Source organism: Genypterus blacodes, unplaced genomic scaffold (genome assembly GCF_046128005.1).
Source record: "Genypterus blacodes isolate CSIRO-AG114 ecotype Tasmania unplaced genomic scaffold, CSIRO-AGI_Gbla_v1 ptg000438l_1, whole genome shotgun sequence".
Lineage (NCBI taxonomy): Eukaryota > Metazoa > Chordata > Actinopteri > Ophidiiformes > Ophidiidae > Genypterus > Genypterus blacodes.
In genome coordinates this window covers 3,356,227-3,373,463 of record NW_027467208.1, presented here as the reverse complement: position 1 = coordinate 3,373,463, position 17,237 = coordinate 3,356,227, and the positions used below count along the sequence as shown (strand labels likewise).

The 17,237-nt window shown below is 45.7% G+C and overlaps 1 protein-coding gene across 1 annotated transcript; it reads left to right on the top strand.

Annotated features, from left to right (window-relative positions):
• The first annotated feature begins 286 nt into the window (after positions 1-286).
• triqk (triple QxxK/R motif containing) lies at positions 287-16,859 on the top strand. Its single transcript, XM_076139591.1, has 4 exons — positions 287-453; positions 3,584-3,658; positions 10,261-10,346; positions 15,654-16,859. The coding sequence occupies exons 2-4, from the start codon at positions 3,598-3,600 to the stop codon at positions 15,759-15,761; spliced, it is 255 nt and encodes an 84-aa protein (XP_075995706.1). The 5' UTR covers positions 287-453; positions 3,584-3,597; the 3' UTR covers positions 15,762-16,859.
• The last annotated feature ends 378 nt before the right edge of the window (positions 16,860-17,237 follow it).

Sequence of the window (17,237 nt, the reverse complement as noted above, 5' to 3'; positions counted from 1 at the left end):
TTAATGTGATTGTGGAGGGATCTCGGAAAGTGTGACATGTTCAGGGTTGTTAACTGCCCGTAAATTGATTTATTTCTACAAAAAACTGGTTTAAAGCACAGATGTATTGTCCCTTTATATAAATGACAACACATACACGAGTGCATTGGGATGAGTGGGCGCGTCCAGACCGGTCCCGTGATTTTAACGCTACGCCCCGCCTTCCAATCTCGCTATTGGTCAATTTGCCAAACACTCGTCTCTGATTGGCCGCAACGGCTATCCGTCAACAATGTCCACGCGCAAACCAGGAACTAGCTTTCAGGATCTGTCTGTGGTGTGTTGGCATCCTGGAGAAATTTGGAGCAAAGTACAAACACAAACCGTCTTGTGTCGTCCACGCAGAGCCGCCTGACTCCCGTGATGCAGAAACATCTCCATTAATCTCCACTTATCACCTTAAAGAAGAGCCGTGTAAGTATCTGAGGGAATGCAGTGAATGAGGGCTGCAGACAGTTACAGCTCCACTGGGACGCTTTAGCTTGTGTAGCATCGTGTCGTCTGCATATCTAAAGTGTGTATTTCTTTCTAAATAGCGTTCATAAAGTCACAACGCCACACTTTAATTCAGAAATGTGCGTCAGGATATTTATTGCTTCCAACGACCGACGCTTTTTATTGTCTTCGAAATTGCAGTTATATATGCATGTCTCCCAAACTTTAAAACTACTAAACACCAAAAAACTATTTAAAAAACAATTTAAATCGTACAAATTGCCGGTCACGTCTTTATGCATAAATTCTATATAATATTGGCACATTTGCTGAAGAACAGTACTTTAAGACAGTGGAGAGATAGATGCACATTTCTTGATTGATTTGGATTTTCTGTTACTTTGTTTTTCTACTCCTCCACATTCCACAGGGAAATGTTGTACTTTGTCCTTCACACTCTGCAGATTCAGATCTTACTTTTAAAACGCCTTAAATTCATGAAAAATTTGGATCGAGATGCAATATTAGTGACACCACTGAGTAACAAATATCCAATATTACTCCTGACTCTCACACACACCAGACACAAGTAACATAACACTCTGATACTTGAGACACACGCAACTTCAACATCTATGCAACATCCACCAAATAAATATTAATGTATCAATAAAACAACGCTGACTGCACATTGAGTACTTTAAACACTCAAACATATTTCTTCTTCTTTTATTTGAGAAGACTTTTTGACAGGAAGGCTTCTATTTGTTTTCTGTCGCCATATTTTATTTAAGTAGAGCATCTGTGCACTTCTTCTTCTTCCTCACATTTTAATTGAATCGTGAGGCGTACAGTATCTCAAGTATCCCCGTATCTGTCTCTGCAGTTTCCCTTTAGGCTGTTTTTAGATTACATCCAATTCCCCACAATGAAACTTGCAGTAGACGTGTAGGTGGATAGCAACAGGAAAACTCCACTCACACACACACACACACACTCCAGAGAAAGGCAAAATTCACTCTGAAATGAAGTTGCACTTGAACGCAGCCCTTCTATTCTGAGGAGTAATCACCTTTACATTAATGCCAACCTCAAACATTAATTGCGAGACGTATCAGTTAATTAGTAGTTGAGAGAATTTGAAGTATGTACTTGCCGGAATGTAAAACCAGATGAGGAGAGAAACCAAAGCAATGACGGAGCCGTGTGTGTGTGTGATGTGTTTGGCTGTTTTGAACCCAGTGAGCAGCTCAGGTTTGTAGCACTGCTGCACAGTACAATATTCTTTGGTGTGCAGAGTCGACTGTGCACAGCTGTAAACATCACATCAGGACAATTTCCTCTTTTCCTTTTGTCCTCCACTCACTTCCTTTAATTTGCTGACTCTGGTTTCCAACTGCTGGAGAACAATAGGCGCGCATACATCCTCCCGCTCTCTGCGCTGACAGTATCGCTGTTTGAAACGTAGCCTGAAGCCCAAAGCAGTGTTTTTAGTGGAAGGTAAAAATCCAGCTCTCCCTGAGGCGGCGGCAGCAGCAGCGGCGGCGGCGGTCTCCCATGAGAAGGCATCAGTCAGCACAGTTAGGCAGCCACGCTCCTTGAACATGCTAATTCCGTCTCTCCTCTGTTCCCCCGCCTGCACCTCCGCTCGCTCGCTCTCCTCCGCTCCTGTTCTTCTTAGATGCACATAGACTCTTTCCCCTTTGGTAAACCTGCTCTGCTTTTCCTTCCCGGCTCGCTCGGCCATATCTACCACGCACAAGCACACCATTTATTTTATGATAATCAATTACCATTATACAGGACACCTACTGGTGAAGAGCATTCATTAAGGCCCCGCATTCTTCTTCCCCATCGTGCCGTCTCTCAGCCAGAGAAAAGGTCAGAGAGGTTTTCACTATCAACAGAAAGCACCAGCCGGCCTCTCCACTCATACTTGCTTTTTCCACAATTTTAAACAAAAGGCTACAATATTGATTGATGCAGTGTGTTGTGAGGAAGCCTGTCTGGAATTTAGAGCAGGGCGCTAAGAAATGTTGGATGGATGCAAGAATCGCACACACACACACACTGTGTTTTAGCAGTTTGTAGCTTATTCTGAATATGGCGTTGTAGTTATTGCTGCTTACAGAGGCTGGGAGAGAAATCATTGTGATACTTGAGAGGAAGATGAGATACATTTGAGAAAATGTTGCTCCTTCAGGAAGTTGTGCAGTGTGTTGAGTCCCATACTCGTTTCAGTTTATTTAGCTCATATATTTTAGTATTTTAATATCATAGGTTGTTGTTGCTCTCTACCATTTCATACCAATCAACTCTCAGAATAAATGTTGAGATAAAGACTTTGAAAGTTCACCTGAAAATGTTTTATATCAGCTGAAAAGATGTCAGATGTTCGTAGACACAACTTTTCACCAGTAAACCAAAGCACACAACCTTAGCACAACAAAGCTAAATATTGTAAATATTTAATCACAATGAAACCACAGTATAAATATTTCTCTGGCAATTCCTACCCACACCTGTTTATCCACACACACGCACACACACAAACCTACATATTATTCACACACACACACACACACAACACAGCATTTTTTTTCTTCTTTATTCATTCATATTTCCCTTATTCTCCTGCACAGGAAGTGTGTACACGCGTGAGGCATCGATAGTATTTATTTTGTTCCAAGCTCTTTCTCTTTTTAATTTTCCCTGGGAGCTGTCAGCGTAATCAAAGAGAGCTCATGGAGTGAAGGGAAATGGTGTTAGACTAAATGAGATGGATAGGAAGTGCACATACTGTGAACGTAACACACATGGAAGGTGGTGAGAATTCATTTAATTATATCTAGCAGATGTATGTGAAAGATAAACCATCTGCCTGACGCAAACTGACTTCTCCTCTGTATATATGATTGTGTATTAACTTGAAAATCTTCCCGCAATTTTCACAAGTTATCTTGCCTCTTCTACAGTAACACCAGTGGTGTTAGATCTGTATTTGATTAAACTAAATGATTCTGTGTAACATTGAGACCCAGCTGTGAAATTCTCTGGCTCAGAAGGTTTTTCTCTTTCTCTCTCTCTCTCTCTATTCTCCTCCTGTCAGGTTGAGGAGGCAGAATGGGGAAGAAGGATGCCAGCGCCACCAACCTGCCGGTGGATCAGTACAGGAAACAGATCGGTGAGTCTCCTTACACTCCAGTGCAGATTTCCTTGCTTTTAGGAATTAAACTGAAATGAATCCAAGCTATTTTGACACATCAGCGTGAGCTCTGAGAACTTCAAATGGGCATTAATCATTAACATTTATGGACTGGAGGGTCGATCCTTTTCCGCGGCAATCTGGATCCAGGATTTTTGTTTCGTAAAGTAAATACGCTCGGTGGGAGAAATCAGATAGGTGGGATTTGGAGACATAAAACTATTTGGTCTGAACTTTCAAACAGTGATAAGTGCGGCCCCACTCTCCTCTCCTCTCCACTCGTCTCCTCTCCACTCGTCTCCTCGGCTCTATCTTCTATCTGGAGGCAAAGAAATCTAAGAGAAGATTGGCCTCTCATTAGTTTATTCATGTTTCTTTTTGACAGCTGGGATTGATCCTCTGCCTGTTTTGTAACCTTATTAAGTCAGAAAAACACAACCCAGCTTGATGTTGGCAACCATACCACTACTATCAGTAATTAACTTGGTGTGCTCTCCTCGAAACAAGCTAATGTCACACTTAATAAGTCAAATATGACTCCGTGCTGCATTGAGCTGTTCTGTAGGGGGTTCACACACACACACACACACACACACACACACACACACACACACACACACACACACACACACACACACACACACACACACACACACACACACACACACACACACACACACACACACACACACACACACACACACACACACACACACACAGTGTCTCTGAAACCGCCTAACAACCCCACTCTTTTGAAGACGGTTATCAACACTGGCTATGCAAGAATTAGCATAATCTCATTGCGTAGTCCTGGAAACTTTTCCAATTTGTGCGGAATTGAAAGGAATTCAAACCAGACTTGCTCAATTAGAGCCAGAGCTCAAGCAGCGGAGGTAATTGTGTTTAGGGAGGATGCGAACAAGCAGCATCTGAGGTCACATGTGCAGTGAAGCCCACACTTTAACAACTATCCTTACGTCTTCAATATCACATCCAAAGCTCCCTTGTCAGAGTTTAATACAACTCAAATCCAGCGGTGTTTTGTTTCCCCTCTTTCCTCTTACATCACGCAGGCCTAACTAAAGCAATACGGTGCGTATCAGTCATGATTTGGACCCCTTTAGCGTGCCAGCTGTGGCTGCTTGAACATCACAGCTCGGCCCATGTGGTTTTGTTTTCCTCTCGCAGAGAGTGGAGACCTAAAGGTCGCCAATGGCAATACTGGAAAATTGCGAACAGCTATGACACAAACACGGCCAGCCCGGTTTTTCCTCACAAGCCCACGGTTTTTATATCAAATCTAGAGGCTGACGTACGCTCGTGGGAGCTCTGTAAGACATGGGAGTGCAGAGTTAGGGTTACATTGGTTTACTGTATTGTAGAGGTGACATGGTGAGTGAAGTTGTCTGTATGTAATCCTGTAAGTCATCATCATTACTTTCACATTATTTGCTGTCAACGATACAGCATTTGTTTCTCCCAGGCAGATGATTGCATGTTGTGTAATTTTCTCTGTCTTGTTTACTCTGCCAGGCTTTAAGGGCTAAGGTCTCATAAAGCAGCGCAGCAACAGTTGCATGTGTTTTCATATTGTGACAGCAGAATAGGATTATTTAGCCTGCAGATGCCATTAACCATCAGCCATTGTGTAAAAACCAGCAGGTTCACCAAATGAGGGACAGAAATAACATAACAAGCTCATCTCCTACCAGGTGCACACAATATCTGTATTCTTTCCCCCTGCGTTTTTTCCTCCCAATTTAGTGTTTTCTCTCCACTGCACATCTCATCAATTGAAAAATATGTGAAACGGGCATCACTGCGGTCATCTCTCTCCTTCCGCCTCCTGCCAACCCCTCAATTTCCCCCTGTTTTTCCTCCGTTTTTGAAAAGAGAACGGCCATCAGGCAATTTCACTGAACTACTGGTTAACAGCAGAGGTGGAAAACAGACAGGCGGGAAACAAAGAAGTCAGGAGAGGAAAATGAAGTCTTCAAAAATAGCATGTGGTCGTGTTTTGTGAAAGATGGAAGGGGCCACTCGTGGTAATTTGAAATCGTAATAGGGTGGCTTATTCACAGCACGTCAGCGGCAGTCTGGGCTGGTTGTTGAGCTGTACCATCATCTCTGCTGGAGTGCTTTTGTCATGTCGGATGGTTGTCAAGGGGCCGCTGTTGACAGACTCTTTTTAAATACCATTATTAGGCCCGTTATAATTGACTTTGCCAAGCGGCTCTTGGAAGAAGAAAAACTCTGGCGTTCTTAAGTGCCAGTGGTCACCCTCTCTGAGTAATAGCCGCTGATTTGGGCTAAACAAACCATGAGAAAATAGTGTGCACAGATACGGGCATTTGAAATATCACATAAATAAGAGATTATAGGTGTAAGAAGGCTTTTTTTTATAAACATTGTGTGGATGATAAGGCTCACAAAAATAGCTGCGATGAATTGTTTATATGTTGGTGAAATATTCCACTTCCATTGATGAAAAGGATTTATGAGCCGCCGTGGTTCATTATTGGACCTCATTTGTTTATAAACAACACCGTCATGTGTTTGAAGCCCTCTGCTGACCCTTGTCCATCCTAAGCAGTGTGTCAGCTCATTCAGCCATAGCAGAGGTTTGAGCTCTGTGCTGACCTGAGTCTTACCTTTACTTGCACTACAAACAAAAAAGCCCAAAACAGCGTTGTATAGACTTTGTATGTTGGTGCCCCTCCCCCTCTCTCCTCCCCTGATGTGATGGGAACAACCAGGCGTAAACATCTCCCATGTGTCTGGCATCAACCCTCCAGTTCCGCCGTCCTGCACTCTGGCAGATGCCAGCGATCCGCACCATGTGGTCACCGACTATTTGGCTGCCACGGCAAAACGGACACGGAAGCAAAGCACGGGGAACTGTCAGACACGCTGTCAGCGTGTTGCCCGACTTGTCCCGGAGCTCTTGGAGAGTACAGGCCAGTGAGCTCCGTGTCCAAATCACCACATCACAATGCATGTGATGCACTCTGGATGGCTAGTTTCCATTGACGCAAACATGCACACACACACACACACACACACACACACACACACACACACACACACACACACACACACACACACACACACACACACACACACACACTGAACTCCTCGGCTGTGTTAGTTTTCCCCTTGACACACTCGTCCCCCAGCGCGGTGACACGTGTGTGTTGTAACATGTCGACTTGAATCTTATACAAACCAAGAGAGCAACAGATAATGGTGTGAAAGTGTAGCATCACAGTGTTTGAAGGCCAGGTTACATAGAGGCTTCCAGATGTATAATTGAATGTAAAGCAATATTCTTTCTGCTTGTAGCTCTGAGAACAATCTGCAGTGGGATTAGCTGCGCCCGTTTGTTGTAAATCGCTGTCTGCGGTTTGATATCAGGCTGGTGATGCTGAGAGGCAATCAACAGTGAGCTGGAAAAGCAAAACAATGATCTGAAAGCGGCAGTAAGTGTGTGTTAAGCATCTCGGGTGACCCTTTCACATTTCACTGAGCCGTTTGATTCCGTCAGTGTGTTTACATACACACGGTACATTACATGTTTGCACCGCTTTTTTTCAAGACGATGGACCGCTCAGGTTGGTGTGAATCAGTTTTAGATGATGCAGTCTAGGTGTCTGTCTGAAAAACAAGTCTGAATATCAACAGTGTCACATCAGATTCAGACACAGTGGCTGAAGCTCATGTCAGCTCTCCTATCGTCTTTGCCAGTTTGTGTGTAACATAAATGACATACTGTACCTTCCCACCCCTCTTTCTCCTCAGAGCTCAGACCATCGCATGTGACTAATTTTAGCCAATGCCTCCTACCTGTCTTATTATGCAAAGCAGAACCAAACTCTCTCTCCTTCAGTCTGAACCATACACCAGATACAGATACACCTAGAGACAAACATTCATGGTGGGGGGGGGGCAATTAAAGCCAAACACGTAAGGGAATGTACAGTAAGTGCTGTGGAGCGAGAGGCCACCTTTAGCTTCCTCTTGTCCTCCTGACATGAAATCGGTGACGACTTCAATGAAAGACACTCAGGGAAGCCTCTCAGCGGGTGCTCTAGGTTTTCTTGACAAGAGGTAATGTTCCTCTGAGACACAGGCATTGTCGCCGCTGTACAGGGGGACAGTGATGCCTTTTCAGCCTGGCAGGCGGAGGCAGGGAGAGACGGGAGGACGGCACCTAACCCAGTGCAGGTAGATAATGGGTGACAGAAGCTGTCTGCTGTGCCGCTGCAGCAGGGGGTGGAACAGCAGTGACTAATAGGAGCGCTCCCAAGCCCAATGCAATATCATCGTGTGTGTGTGTGTGTGTGTGTGTGTGTGTGTGTGTGTGTGTGTGTGTGTGTGTGTGTGTGTGTGTGTGTGTGTGTGTGTGTGTGTGTGTGTGTGTGTGTGTGTGTGTGTGTGTGTGTGTGTGTGTGTGTGTGTGTGTGTGTGTGTGTGTGTGTGTGTGAGAAAAACAGCACAGCAAAGACACAACACAAGGGTTTTAAGAAGTACAGCACTGTCATGCCGCAGTGTTACGACGCCTTACACAGCCCGGTGTAATTCTGCTGCATTTCTCCTCAATAACAACGATTCACACTCCGACTCGTGGTGTAATTTCTTATTTTATTTTTCATTTTGCTGCAATTAAGTGCTGATTCTGCCCAGATGGTTCTGGGTGTGCTGGGTTGTGATGAATTCCTGCACAGGAGTGTAATTTCTCAACGTAGGCTTGGAGTAAGATCAGTTTCTCTTTCCCGCTCATGGGAGACGACGGCACAGGTGCGTGTTTTGGAAGCAGTTTGGGGGAGATGTACCAAATAAATCCTGCTCTTGAATATTCGGCCCCCACATAGCTTAGGTCTGCTGGTGTTCTGCCTCCATCCTGCTGCAGAACAGGAACAGCCAGGACGCAAATGGAACAGCAACAAAGTACAGATATTATATTATTTATTTAGGCTCTTATTTTGAAAGTATGATTTAAAACTTGACCTGGGAGCTCTGCAACTCTGCCAATTATCATGGAACAATGCTACGGTAATGACAGCTAGGGAAGAATGCGCTCAATCAATACCTAGACGGCATCAAAAATATGTCAACAAATATTTTCATGCATATATTAAAACACTTTTTTGTTATTGTTGAAATAAGGAATGCATACAGTAAACTAAACACAGCCTGAACTACCCTGAAAGCCTGAGTTTTAATTTGTTGTGCTCACAGGAGGCGGGTCATTAAAGTGATTGTACTTAACAGCCCGTTATCACTGAGTGTGCACAATGGTGCTGTAGCAAAAGATACTGGAAGAATATCAATCAGCATTGCAAAGGTTTCAAATCGGACCTTTAAATGAAAATATGAATGAGGAATTCATTTCATAATGTGCTCCGCTTTAAGCTTCAGCGGCATTCAGACTGCATAGGGCGACTCCCCGTTTCCTCCTAATATTCCATAGCGGCTCCTTCAGTCGTACATTATCCCAGCCAGCTATTTGCAGTCTGAAACCCTCCGCAGCCTTCCGGTGAATGGCGAGCGACCTGAGGCGCCCTCCAATCAAATTTCCCCTTTCCCACTTTCTGACAAGTGGAGGAGACATCCAGTGGCCCTCTTAATGAATTCCCACCAGCTCACTGTCTGCTTCTGGCAACACGCTCCCCATTTCTATTAGCCCTCCGCTGAGTCACGGGGAGACGGAGGAGGAGGTGGAGGAGACCAGGAGAGGATGGAGCAAGAGAGGAGAAGACTTGAGACGGGGATTGAGTCAGATTGCATGAGCCTGGCAAAGAGTGTGTGTGTGTGTGTGTGTGTGTGTGTGTGTGTGTGTGTGTGTGTGTGTGTGTGTGTGTGTGTGTGTGTGTGTGTGTGTGTGTGTGTGTGTGTGTGTGTGTGTGTGTATAATGGTTGTCTCCTCCACGGCAGAGCAGAACCTCAGCCAGACCTCAAGGACCACCATAAAAAAAAAAGTGCTGTTGTGTTTGCCTCATTCTGGGCTACGCACACACACACACACACTGTTCAGCAAGCTGTTGCCTTTCCACCCTATTGTTAGCAAAGTTCCTTTTCCTGCAGTGTGTTGTTTCTAATTAGACCGAGACAGCCGGCTCTGTCTCATGTGAAACACACGTGTGCACACACACACACACACACACACACACACACACACACACACACACACACACACACACACACACACACACTTTGCCAGGTGGCCAGTTTGCCCATGTGCTTCACCCTTGAGACTCGAGCCCACAGGAAGACAACAGTGCAGGTGAACTCTGTGCAACTAGGGCCAGAAAGCGAAGCGATGCATGCTGGTAAATGTAGCGGTGGATGTTGTAAAGCTGCATGGGACTGAGTGGCTTTATAGAGAGCCTTCATCACCGCCTGACTGAGGATGACTCTGTGTGTGTGTGTGTGTACAGGCCTCATGAGTTGCATCAATCACCATTTGATTTATTTGGAGTAACTGTGTTGCCGTTGCTGTCGTAAGTATCCTGTATTTGTGGTTGGCTCAGATTCAAACTTGCTAACTTGTCTTCTCTCTCTCTCTCTCATTTCTCTACCAGGTAAGCAAGACTACAAAAAGACCAAGTCTGTCCTGAAGGCCACCCGTCTGAAGGCAGAGGCAAAGAAGCATTCTACTGTACTTAGGGTGAGACCGCTTTGGACTTTGGCCGTCTGTGTCTGCATGCCCCCGTCCATTCCTGCCCGCTGGCCCGTCTTGTCTCAGGCCGTCTGTGCTCGCGCTCGCCTCTCTTCTCCGTCAACCATCTTCTTTCCATTTGTTTGCCCTACCTCCTTGCTTGCTTCAGTGCATGTTTCAACATTTATACCCCAGACTTGTAAATCAGTTCCGCCACTTCTTCTAACCCTCGGCCGTCCATCCGACGAATCCTGATGAGCGCCGGCCCCGCTGTTGTTCCACCTCTCCTCCTCTTTGAAGTTTGAAAGAAATGAAATGTTGGGTTGGGAGAGTCCTCCATAGAATCAGGTGTGTGTACGGAAAGACGGTAAAAATTCACTCTTGGACTGAAAGACTTTCCTTATTCATGACGTGGGAGTGAACGACGAGTGCAGAGAATAAAACAAAGTAGGGAGAAAATGAGAGAAGAAAGTGATAAAGAGAGAGAGACAGGGGAAGGAGGGGTGAAGGTGTTGCTAGGGTAGAAAAGTGTCTCTCTCTCCTCGGCTGTGTCACACACTGCAGCGATTAGGAGCTGTTGTGCAGACAAAGATGGATGACTCCATGTTTATCACGCTACCAAAACGTGGCTCTGCTGTTTATGCTGTTACTCCTTCAGCCGCCGCGCTAATAGCAACTTTACTACAGACTGGAGTTATCAGCAGTGAAGTCATTGGGAATTCAAAGATCTGAAACCACAGATATCACAAATTGGGATTCATCAGAGCGTAGGTCGGCGTCTTAAACACGGTCCCACAGAGGTGCTCCGGTCTCGTGTTCCTACGTCGCCAGGAATAGCACCGTCTCTGTTCGCAAAATGGTGAGGATTGAACACCGAGCAAAATGGTCAGGCCTTAAAATATGCATCTCTTAGACACGCACGGCCTCATTAAGCACGTCTTTAATCCAATTAGATTAGTCCATATCGTGAAATATTGATATTGCTCATGAATAATTCAGCTTTTTTCGCACCCCAAGACGAGGGGGGAAAATTTCAGAGGTCGGATTAAAAATACCTCTGGGATGAGGATATTAAACTGATTTAGACCCCATGGCCCTAAAGTCGATTGAAATTCAGCCAAAATGTGATGGATATTTGGTCACGCTCGCTTCTCCCGCTGGGTCCTTTTAACGTGGAAAGTTGTGATTTTTACCCCATGTGGTGACGACAGCAGAAAGCCTCCTTTCCTCTCCTTTCCTCTCCCTTCCTCCCCTCTACTCTACTCTCCTCTCCTCTTCCTCTGGTGGGGAGTTGGTGGTCTCGGATGCAGCTGGCATCTCAGAAGGGCCAAGCAGACATTCGGAGCTCAGAGAACCTGGCAGCCGGCAGGGCAGATGGAGAGTCTGAGGGGAGAGAGAGAGAAAGAGAGGGAGGGAGAGAGAGAGAGAGAGAGAGAGCACTGCTGTTCCCACAACGGTAATCAATTGTTGGGCTGCACAACACGTTGACCTGAGAAGTGGCGAAACCCTGCCACCCGTGACAATCACGGCGTACTCTCTCTCACACACACTGTTTGTCTCTCGCTCTGTCTCTCTCTCCACCTAAATGGTGGATGGCACCGGTTTCGCCGCGGCACCGAGGAGGAAACTGGCAGGGAGTCGGCTCCTCTCTCCTCGGTTTGCCCGGAGAGGAAGTGCCATCAAAGTAGCGCTGCCGCCCGAGCTCGCGGCGCAGGAAACGAGCCTGCTGCCTCGTCTAATTGGCACGCTGGCCTTCTGTTCGCCTCGCCGCCGTTTCTTTCCCTGGGTCTCATTTAGCCGCCGAAACGAGAAAGTTGGGAGGAAAGATTGCTTATGGAATTGGCAGAGGAGGGAGGCTGCAGATAATGACTGTGGCTCCGCTCCAGCTGTCAACTATGCATATACGTTGTGAAACTATATGGAGCCAGGATCATTGCCTTTGTTGCCAAGTATGATTTTTAAGTACGTGTTTTTAGTCGGCTCCATTTTCCGTTCAATCAAGAGGCGATAGAAGGTCGACGTCAGAATCTAAACCTTCATATTCTACAGCAGCAAAGAGAATCAACTGTATTCTCTGCTCCGATTGAATTCCTTATGAATGGTTCCTGTCCTCCTTGATCCTTTGATCGTAGCTGCAGGGGGGTGGGGTGTGAAGAAAACATAGATTTTGTTGATGAATCCCTTTGTTGCATAGTCGTCTTGTCTGGTTGAACTCTATCGTGGCCTGCTCCGCTCCCGCCAGACGTCTGGACTCATTTTGTGCCATTCGCCCCCAAAAATAATGCAACTCAGAATTACTTGTGGCAACAAACTTGAGGAGCCCGTATGACAAGGCATCTCCCCGAGACGCCAACCATAGAAGATGCATTCAGAGTAAGCTGCCATCTTCCTCACCACAGAGTCCACAGCTATTTTTATCCAGGATGCACAAATGTAGAATGAGCGAGTCCAGAAACCGGCTCACACACTGCTGCACTCCTCATCTGCACTGTCATGCTGCTGTCTGTTTAATTCACTATTCAGCATTATTACATTTGTTTTGAGTCGATGCCCCCAAAGCTTCAAGATGCAAAAGTCGGTTGAAGAGGAAATGATTTAAAAGCAGAGGTTTAGATTTTAGACAGAAATCCTAATTCTAATTTTATGGAACCATTTTGTCACTATAGCTTCTGTAGAGCCCAGTTGGGATTGTATCAACATTGCATCGTAGCTCGTGGTGCACACACACACACACACACACACACACACACACACACACACACACACACACACACACACACACACACACACACACACACACACACACACACACACACACACACACACACACACACACACACACAGAGCCACAAACCCACTGAATCTCCCATGCTTAGCACATGGGCACATACAGCCTGGCACACACACACACACACACACACACACACACTCGCACAGCAAACAAACCCAGGAGGAGAATAGAATGCAGACCAGATGAGGGGCTGTCTGCTGAGCGGTGGCTTGTCGCCAGGGCAACAGGGACTGAGCTCCCAGCATGCCGAGTGTGCTACAGCTGTCGCCGGCGCTGAGAGAGCCACATGATGAAGATGATGATGTGCTCTGGCTCCATCCAAGGGCCTCCATCAGAATGTGGGCAGAGAGGCTATATGTATGTGTGTGTGTGTGTGTGTGTGTGTGTGTGATTGTGTGTGTGTGCCAGACAAAGTAAGAGTCAACACAGTGGGCCGCTCTCCTCCAACACAATGATCACAATCAAGTGCAGGTGCTTTCTACGACTCGAGTGTTTTCACCAAAACCCCTCCAGCTTGTTTTCACAGACAGCCCACCACAACCAGCTGTTTCTCTCTCTCTCTCTCTCTCTCTCTCTCTCTCTCTCTCTCTCTCTCTCTCTCTCTCTCTCTCTCTCTCTCTCTCTCTCTCTCTCTCTCTCTCTCTCTCTCTCCACCCATCTCCAAAAACCGCAACAGAGGCAAAGAAAGAGAATAATTGACGACGCGTTTCCTTCCTTACCTGTGTCACTGGTGTGTCACAGGATTGTTCCGGCGCTACATTTCTTTCCTTTTCATTTCTCTTCTTTTTTTTTTTACTGCCAAAGAATTCAAAAAGGATTCTCTTGTCTTTGTCGTGTTTTTTCTCTCAAAAGCCGACGCGGGCACACAAGGGGAAAAGCAGAAAACAATCAGGCCTCCATGATTTGATAACCGCTCTCTTTTTCTCCGAGGCCTTGGCAAAATAGAAAAAAAATAAATCAAGCAGTGGGAGCCTGGCGGTTAATATATGAAACTAAAGTGCATGAAATTTAAAAGTTTTCCAATTAAGCAGGGACTTTAAGCTGTTTGGAGGGAAGTAGATAAATGTGTGCGGAGGCTAATGAAGACCAATGCTGCTGATGACTAGGCACTACAACTTGTACACAGATAGCTGCGGACGCCGTGACGCCTTTTAATTGTTGCGCACACGCACGCGCACACACACGCACACACACGCACGCCCGCACCCATCTTCTTCTTCATGGAGGAATTATTATTACCCCACCCCCTCGCCTTATCGCTCGCTTGTTTTCTCTCTCTCTTGCCGCTCACTCTTGTTTCTCATTCTGCCAACGCTCGCCCGTTGCCATTGGGTTGAATTTTCAGTGTGTGTGTGTGTTTAGCAAAATAATGTCATGTCAATTCAAACATTCCCTATAATGCTTCTTTCCCCTTTTTTCCCCTTCTTTGCCCTTTTCCGCTTTCAATAGTTCCACTGTTTTCCCCTCAGCACTCTCACACACACCAGACTACCACTACTAACATGAGACCATACACACTGATTAAGCCTCATGACAGGAGGCCTTTTTTTAAGTTTGTTTCTTCCCTAAAATGTCTTTGTATGAGTCACATGGAGGTTTAGATATTTAGAGAAATCTGAGTCATAACACGCTGGAGAAGTGGAATCACAAGGGCTTTGTTCCACTCTTGTCACCACACCTTTGTTGTCGTGGCCCAGTTTGCTTATTAAAACTGATTTCCACTTTGAAATCAAACATTCCATCTCGAGTAACCGCCAATCAGAACGTGCGCCGCGCTCTTTTAAAAGCTCTCCAAGCTCTCCAGTGTTGATTAGAAAGTTTGCGGCTAATGAGTTCTCTTGATAAAGCATAACTGGCATTGTTCAATAGTCTGAGTGGCCCTAATGAAACTCCAGCTGATGAAGATTGTAATCTTTGCGAGCGGCACATAATGAACGAGCGCTCCAAATTCCCATTTTCAAGTTGAATGCCACTCCTCTGGAAAGCCTACAATTTGTTTGACAATTAACCAATGGGGGAAAAAAAATGTGAAAAATAGGCCATTTTTCTTGTAGAAAGTTTAACTTCTCTGCTAAAATGACAGCAGAGCGGCGGCGGTTGACTGGAGATGGAGGAGATTAGACTGTCATACTCTGCTTGGTTTCTGAAATGTGATTTTTGTTTCGTGATATTGTTTTATCGGAATGTGCCGGGATTTTTTTTCACTCGGCAGTGTGTGTCCACTTAAGAGCTTTGAATCAATTAAAGGAAGTGAAAGAAAAAGCACCTGATATGTAGAATGCCGTAGTGCGGATTTCGGCTGTATTTTCTCCAAACCGATACAGATGATGGATGTTTGACAAAGCCTAAAGAGTGGAGACTGAATAAATACCTAAACCCTGTGACTACAGCATGTTCCTGGTTGGGCTCTGTTGCATGTCGCCTCCTCGCTCTTCCCTCCCATGCTTCCTCCCTGCTTTGAACTAAGGTTGTGAATTTTCCCCCGAAGTGACCCACACCCAAACCGATCTTCTTCTCCCCTTCAGGATGCATTCCTGGTCATTGCAGCAATCCTGTTCTTTGTGCTTTGCGTCTACGCCTTCTTCTACCTCAACCTGAGCACCGAGCTCAACCTGGACGTGGACCTGGATTAACGAGAGGCTGGTCAAATGTTGACGAGGACTTTTCCCACCCTTTGCACTCGATATGTGAGGACAAACAAACACGGCCTCATGACACGGATATGTAAGAATAGATCAAAGATTTAAAGTTGATACTCTTTTAGTGTGTGCAGGTAAAATGATCATTTCTATTTGGTTAATGGGATGGACAGCGCCGATGCATCTCACGGTTCAGCATCCATACTGCTTTACTTCTGCCGGCTGCTCGCTTGACAAAAGTAATGTTTTGCGAGCATTAATTCCCTCGCCCTCCAAGCGGCGATAATCATATTCCGTGCAGTCACGTCTGACTGTTGTCTCACTAATGGAAAAATGTAAATCTCCCGCCGAAGCTCTCGTCACACGGAGACAAACACTCGCCTCGCATTCCGCCGCACAAACCTCACCTCCTGGATATCTGCAGATCACAAAGTGTGAGATTAGAATCCACAAAGCCTCTGTCCTGATTGAACATGTGTGCGGAATACCGAACAACACATTGGAGCTATTCTCCCGCACACAGACGCACGGAGATTGACCTCCACACTTGGCATGATTAGCATTACAAATGTGATCCGCTGCTTTCGCATCAATAGAAATTACAGAGACGAAATGGTGACTGAATAGTTGTGAGCCTCCGTGTCCCTATATAAGGAACACCTTGGTTTGCCTCCCTGTCAAAAGCATGTTTTGTTGATGTTTCTATAGAGAGGAATATGATTTTTCTGTTTTTCTCAGTGCCTCTTTGTCTCGTTACGCTGCTCGCTGTGCATTAGGCCGGCGAGATGCAAGAGAAGTGAAAGGTTATTGACCTTCCATTAACCGTTTCCTCCTTTGACAGTTTCTTTCTTATCCATGCAGTGCAGAGCTGTCGGCCTTTGTCCATTCTGCTGTTTTCTTATTGCTCGGATTTGTACATTTCTGTGCAGTCATCACTTTCTATTCCAAGTTTTATTCTCTTTTTTTGCTCAAAATGCATTCCTACTAATGGAACAATAGCAATACTCTGTCCATAAGGCAAATGCTGCATGATTTTGGGTATGAATTCACTTTTCTAATGGTGTAAATAATAAAGGGTCAACACAAAATGTCTCCACTGCCTTGTGAGTTCTTTCATGCCTGACATGTTGGGGTTGTGTTGCCTCACTCTGTTCCTTGATTCTGGAAGTCTGAGAACGATTACAAGCTTTCAGTTTCTTCCTCTTTTCTCCCATGACCTCCTGACCTCTAGTGAAAGAGCACTTGTCAAAGAAGCCATTATGATAAGCACGCTGTGTACCCTCACTCGCTTCGTTTTATCTAGCCTTGGTGCAGCCGGCCCCCTCCTCCACCCCTGTGACTCACTCACATGTAACAATAGACAGCCAGGCCTAATAGACCTTCATACATGACACCTGTTATCTACAGGGTCACCGTTACCAACAACACCAGCTCTGATAGCAGCACAACGGAAAAGATCTGGCACGCTGC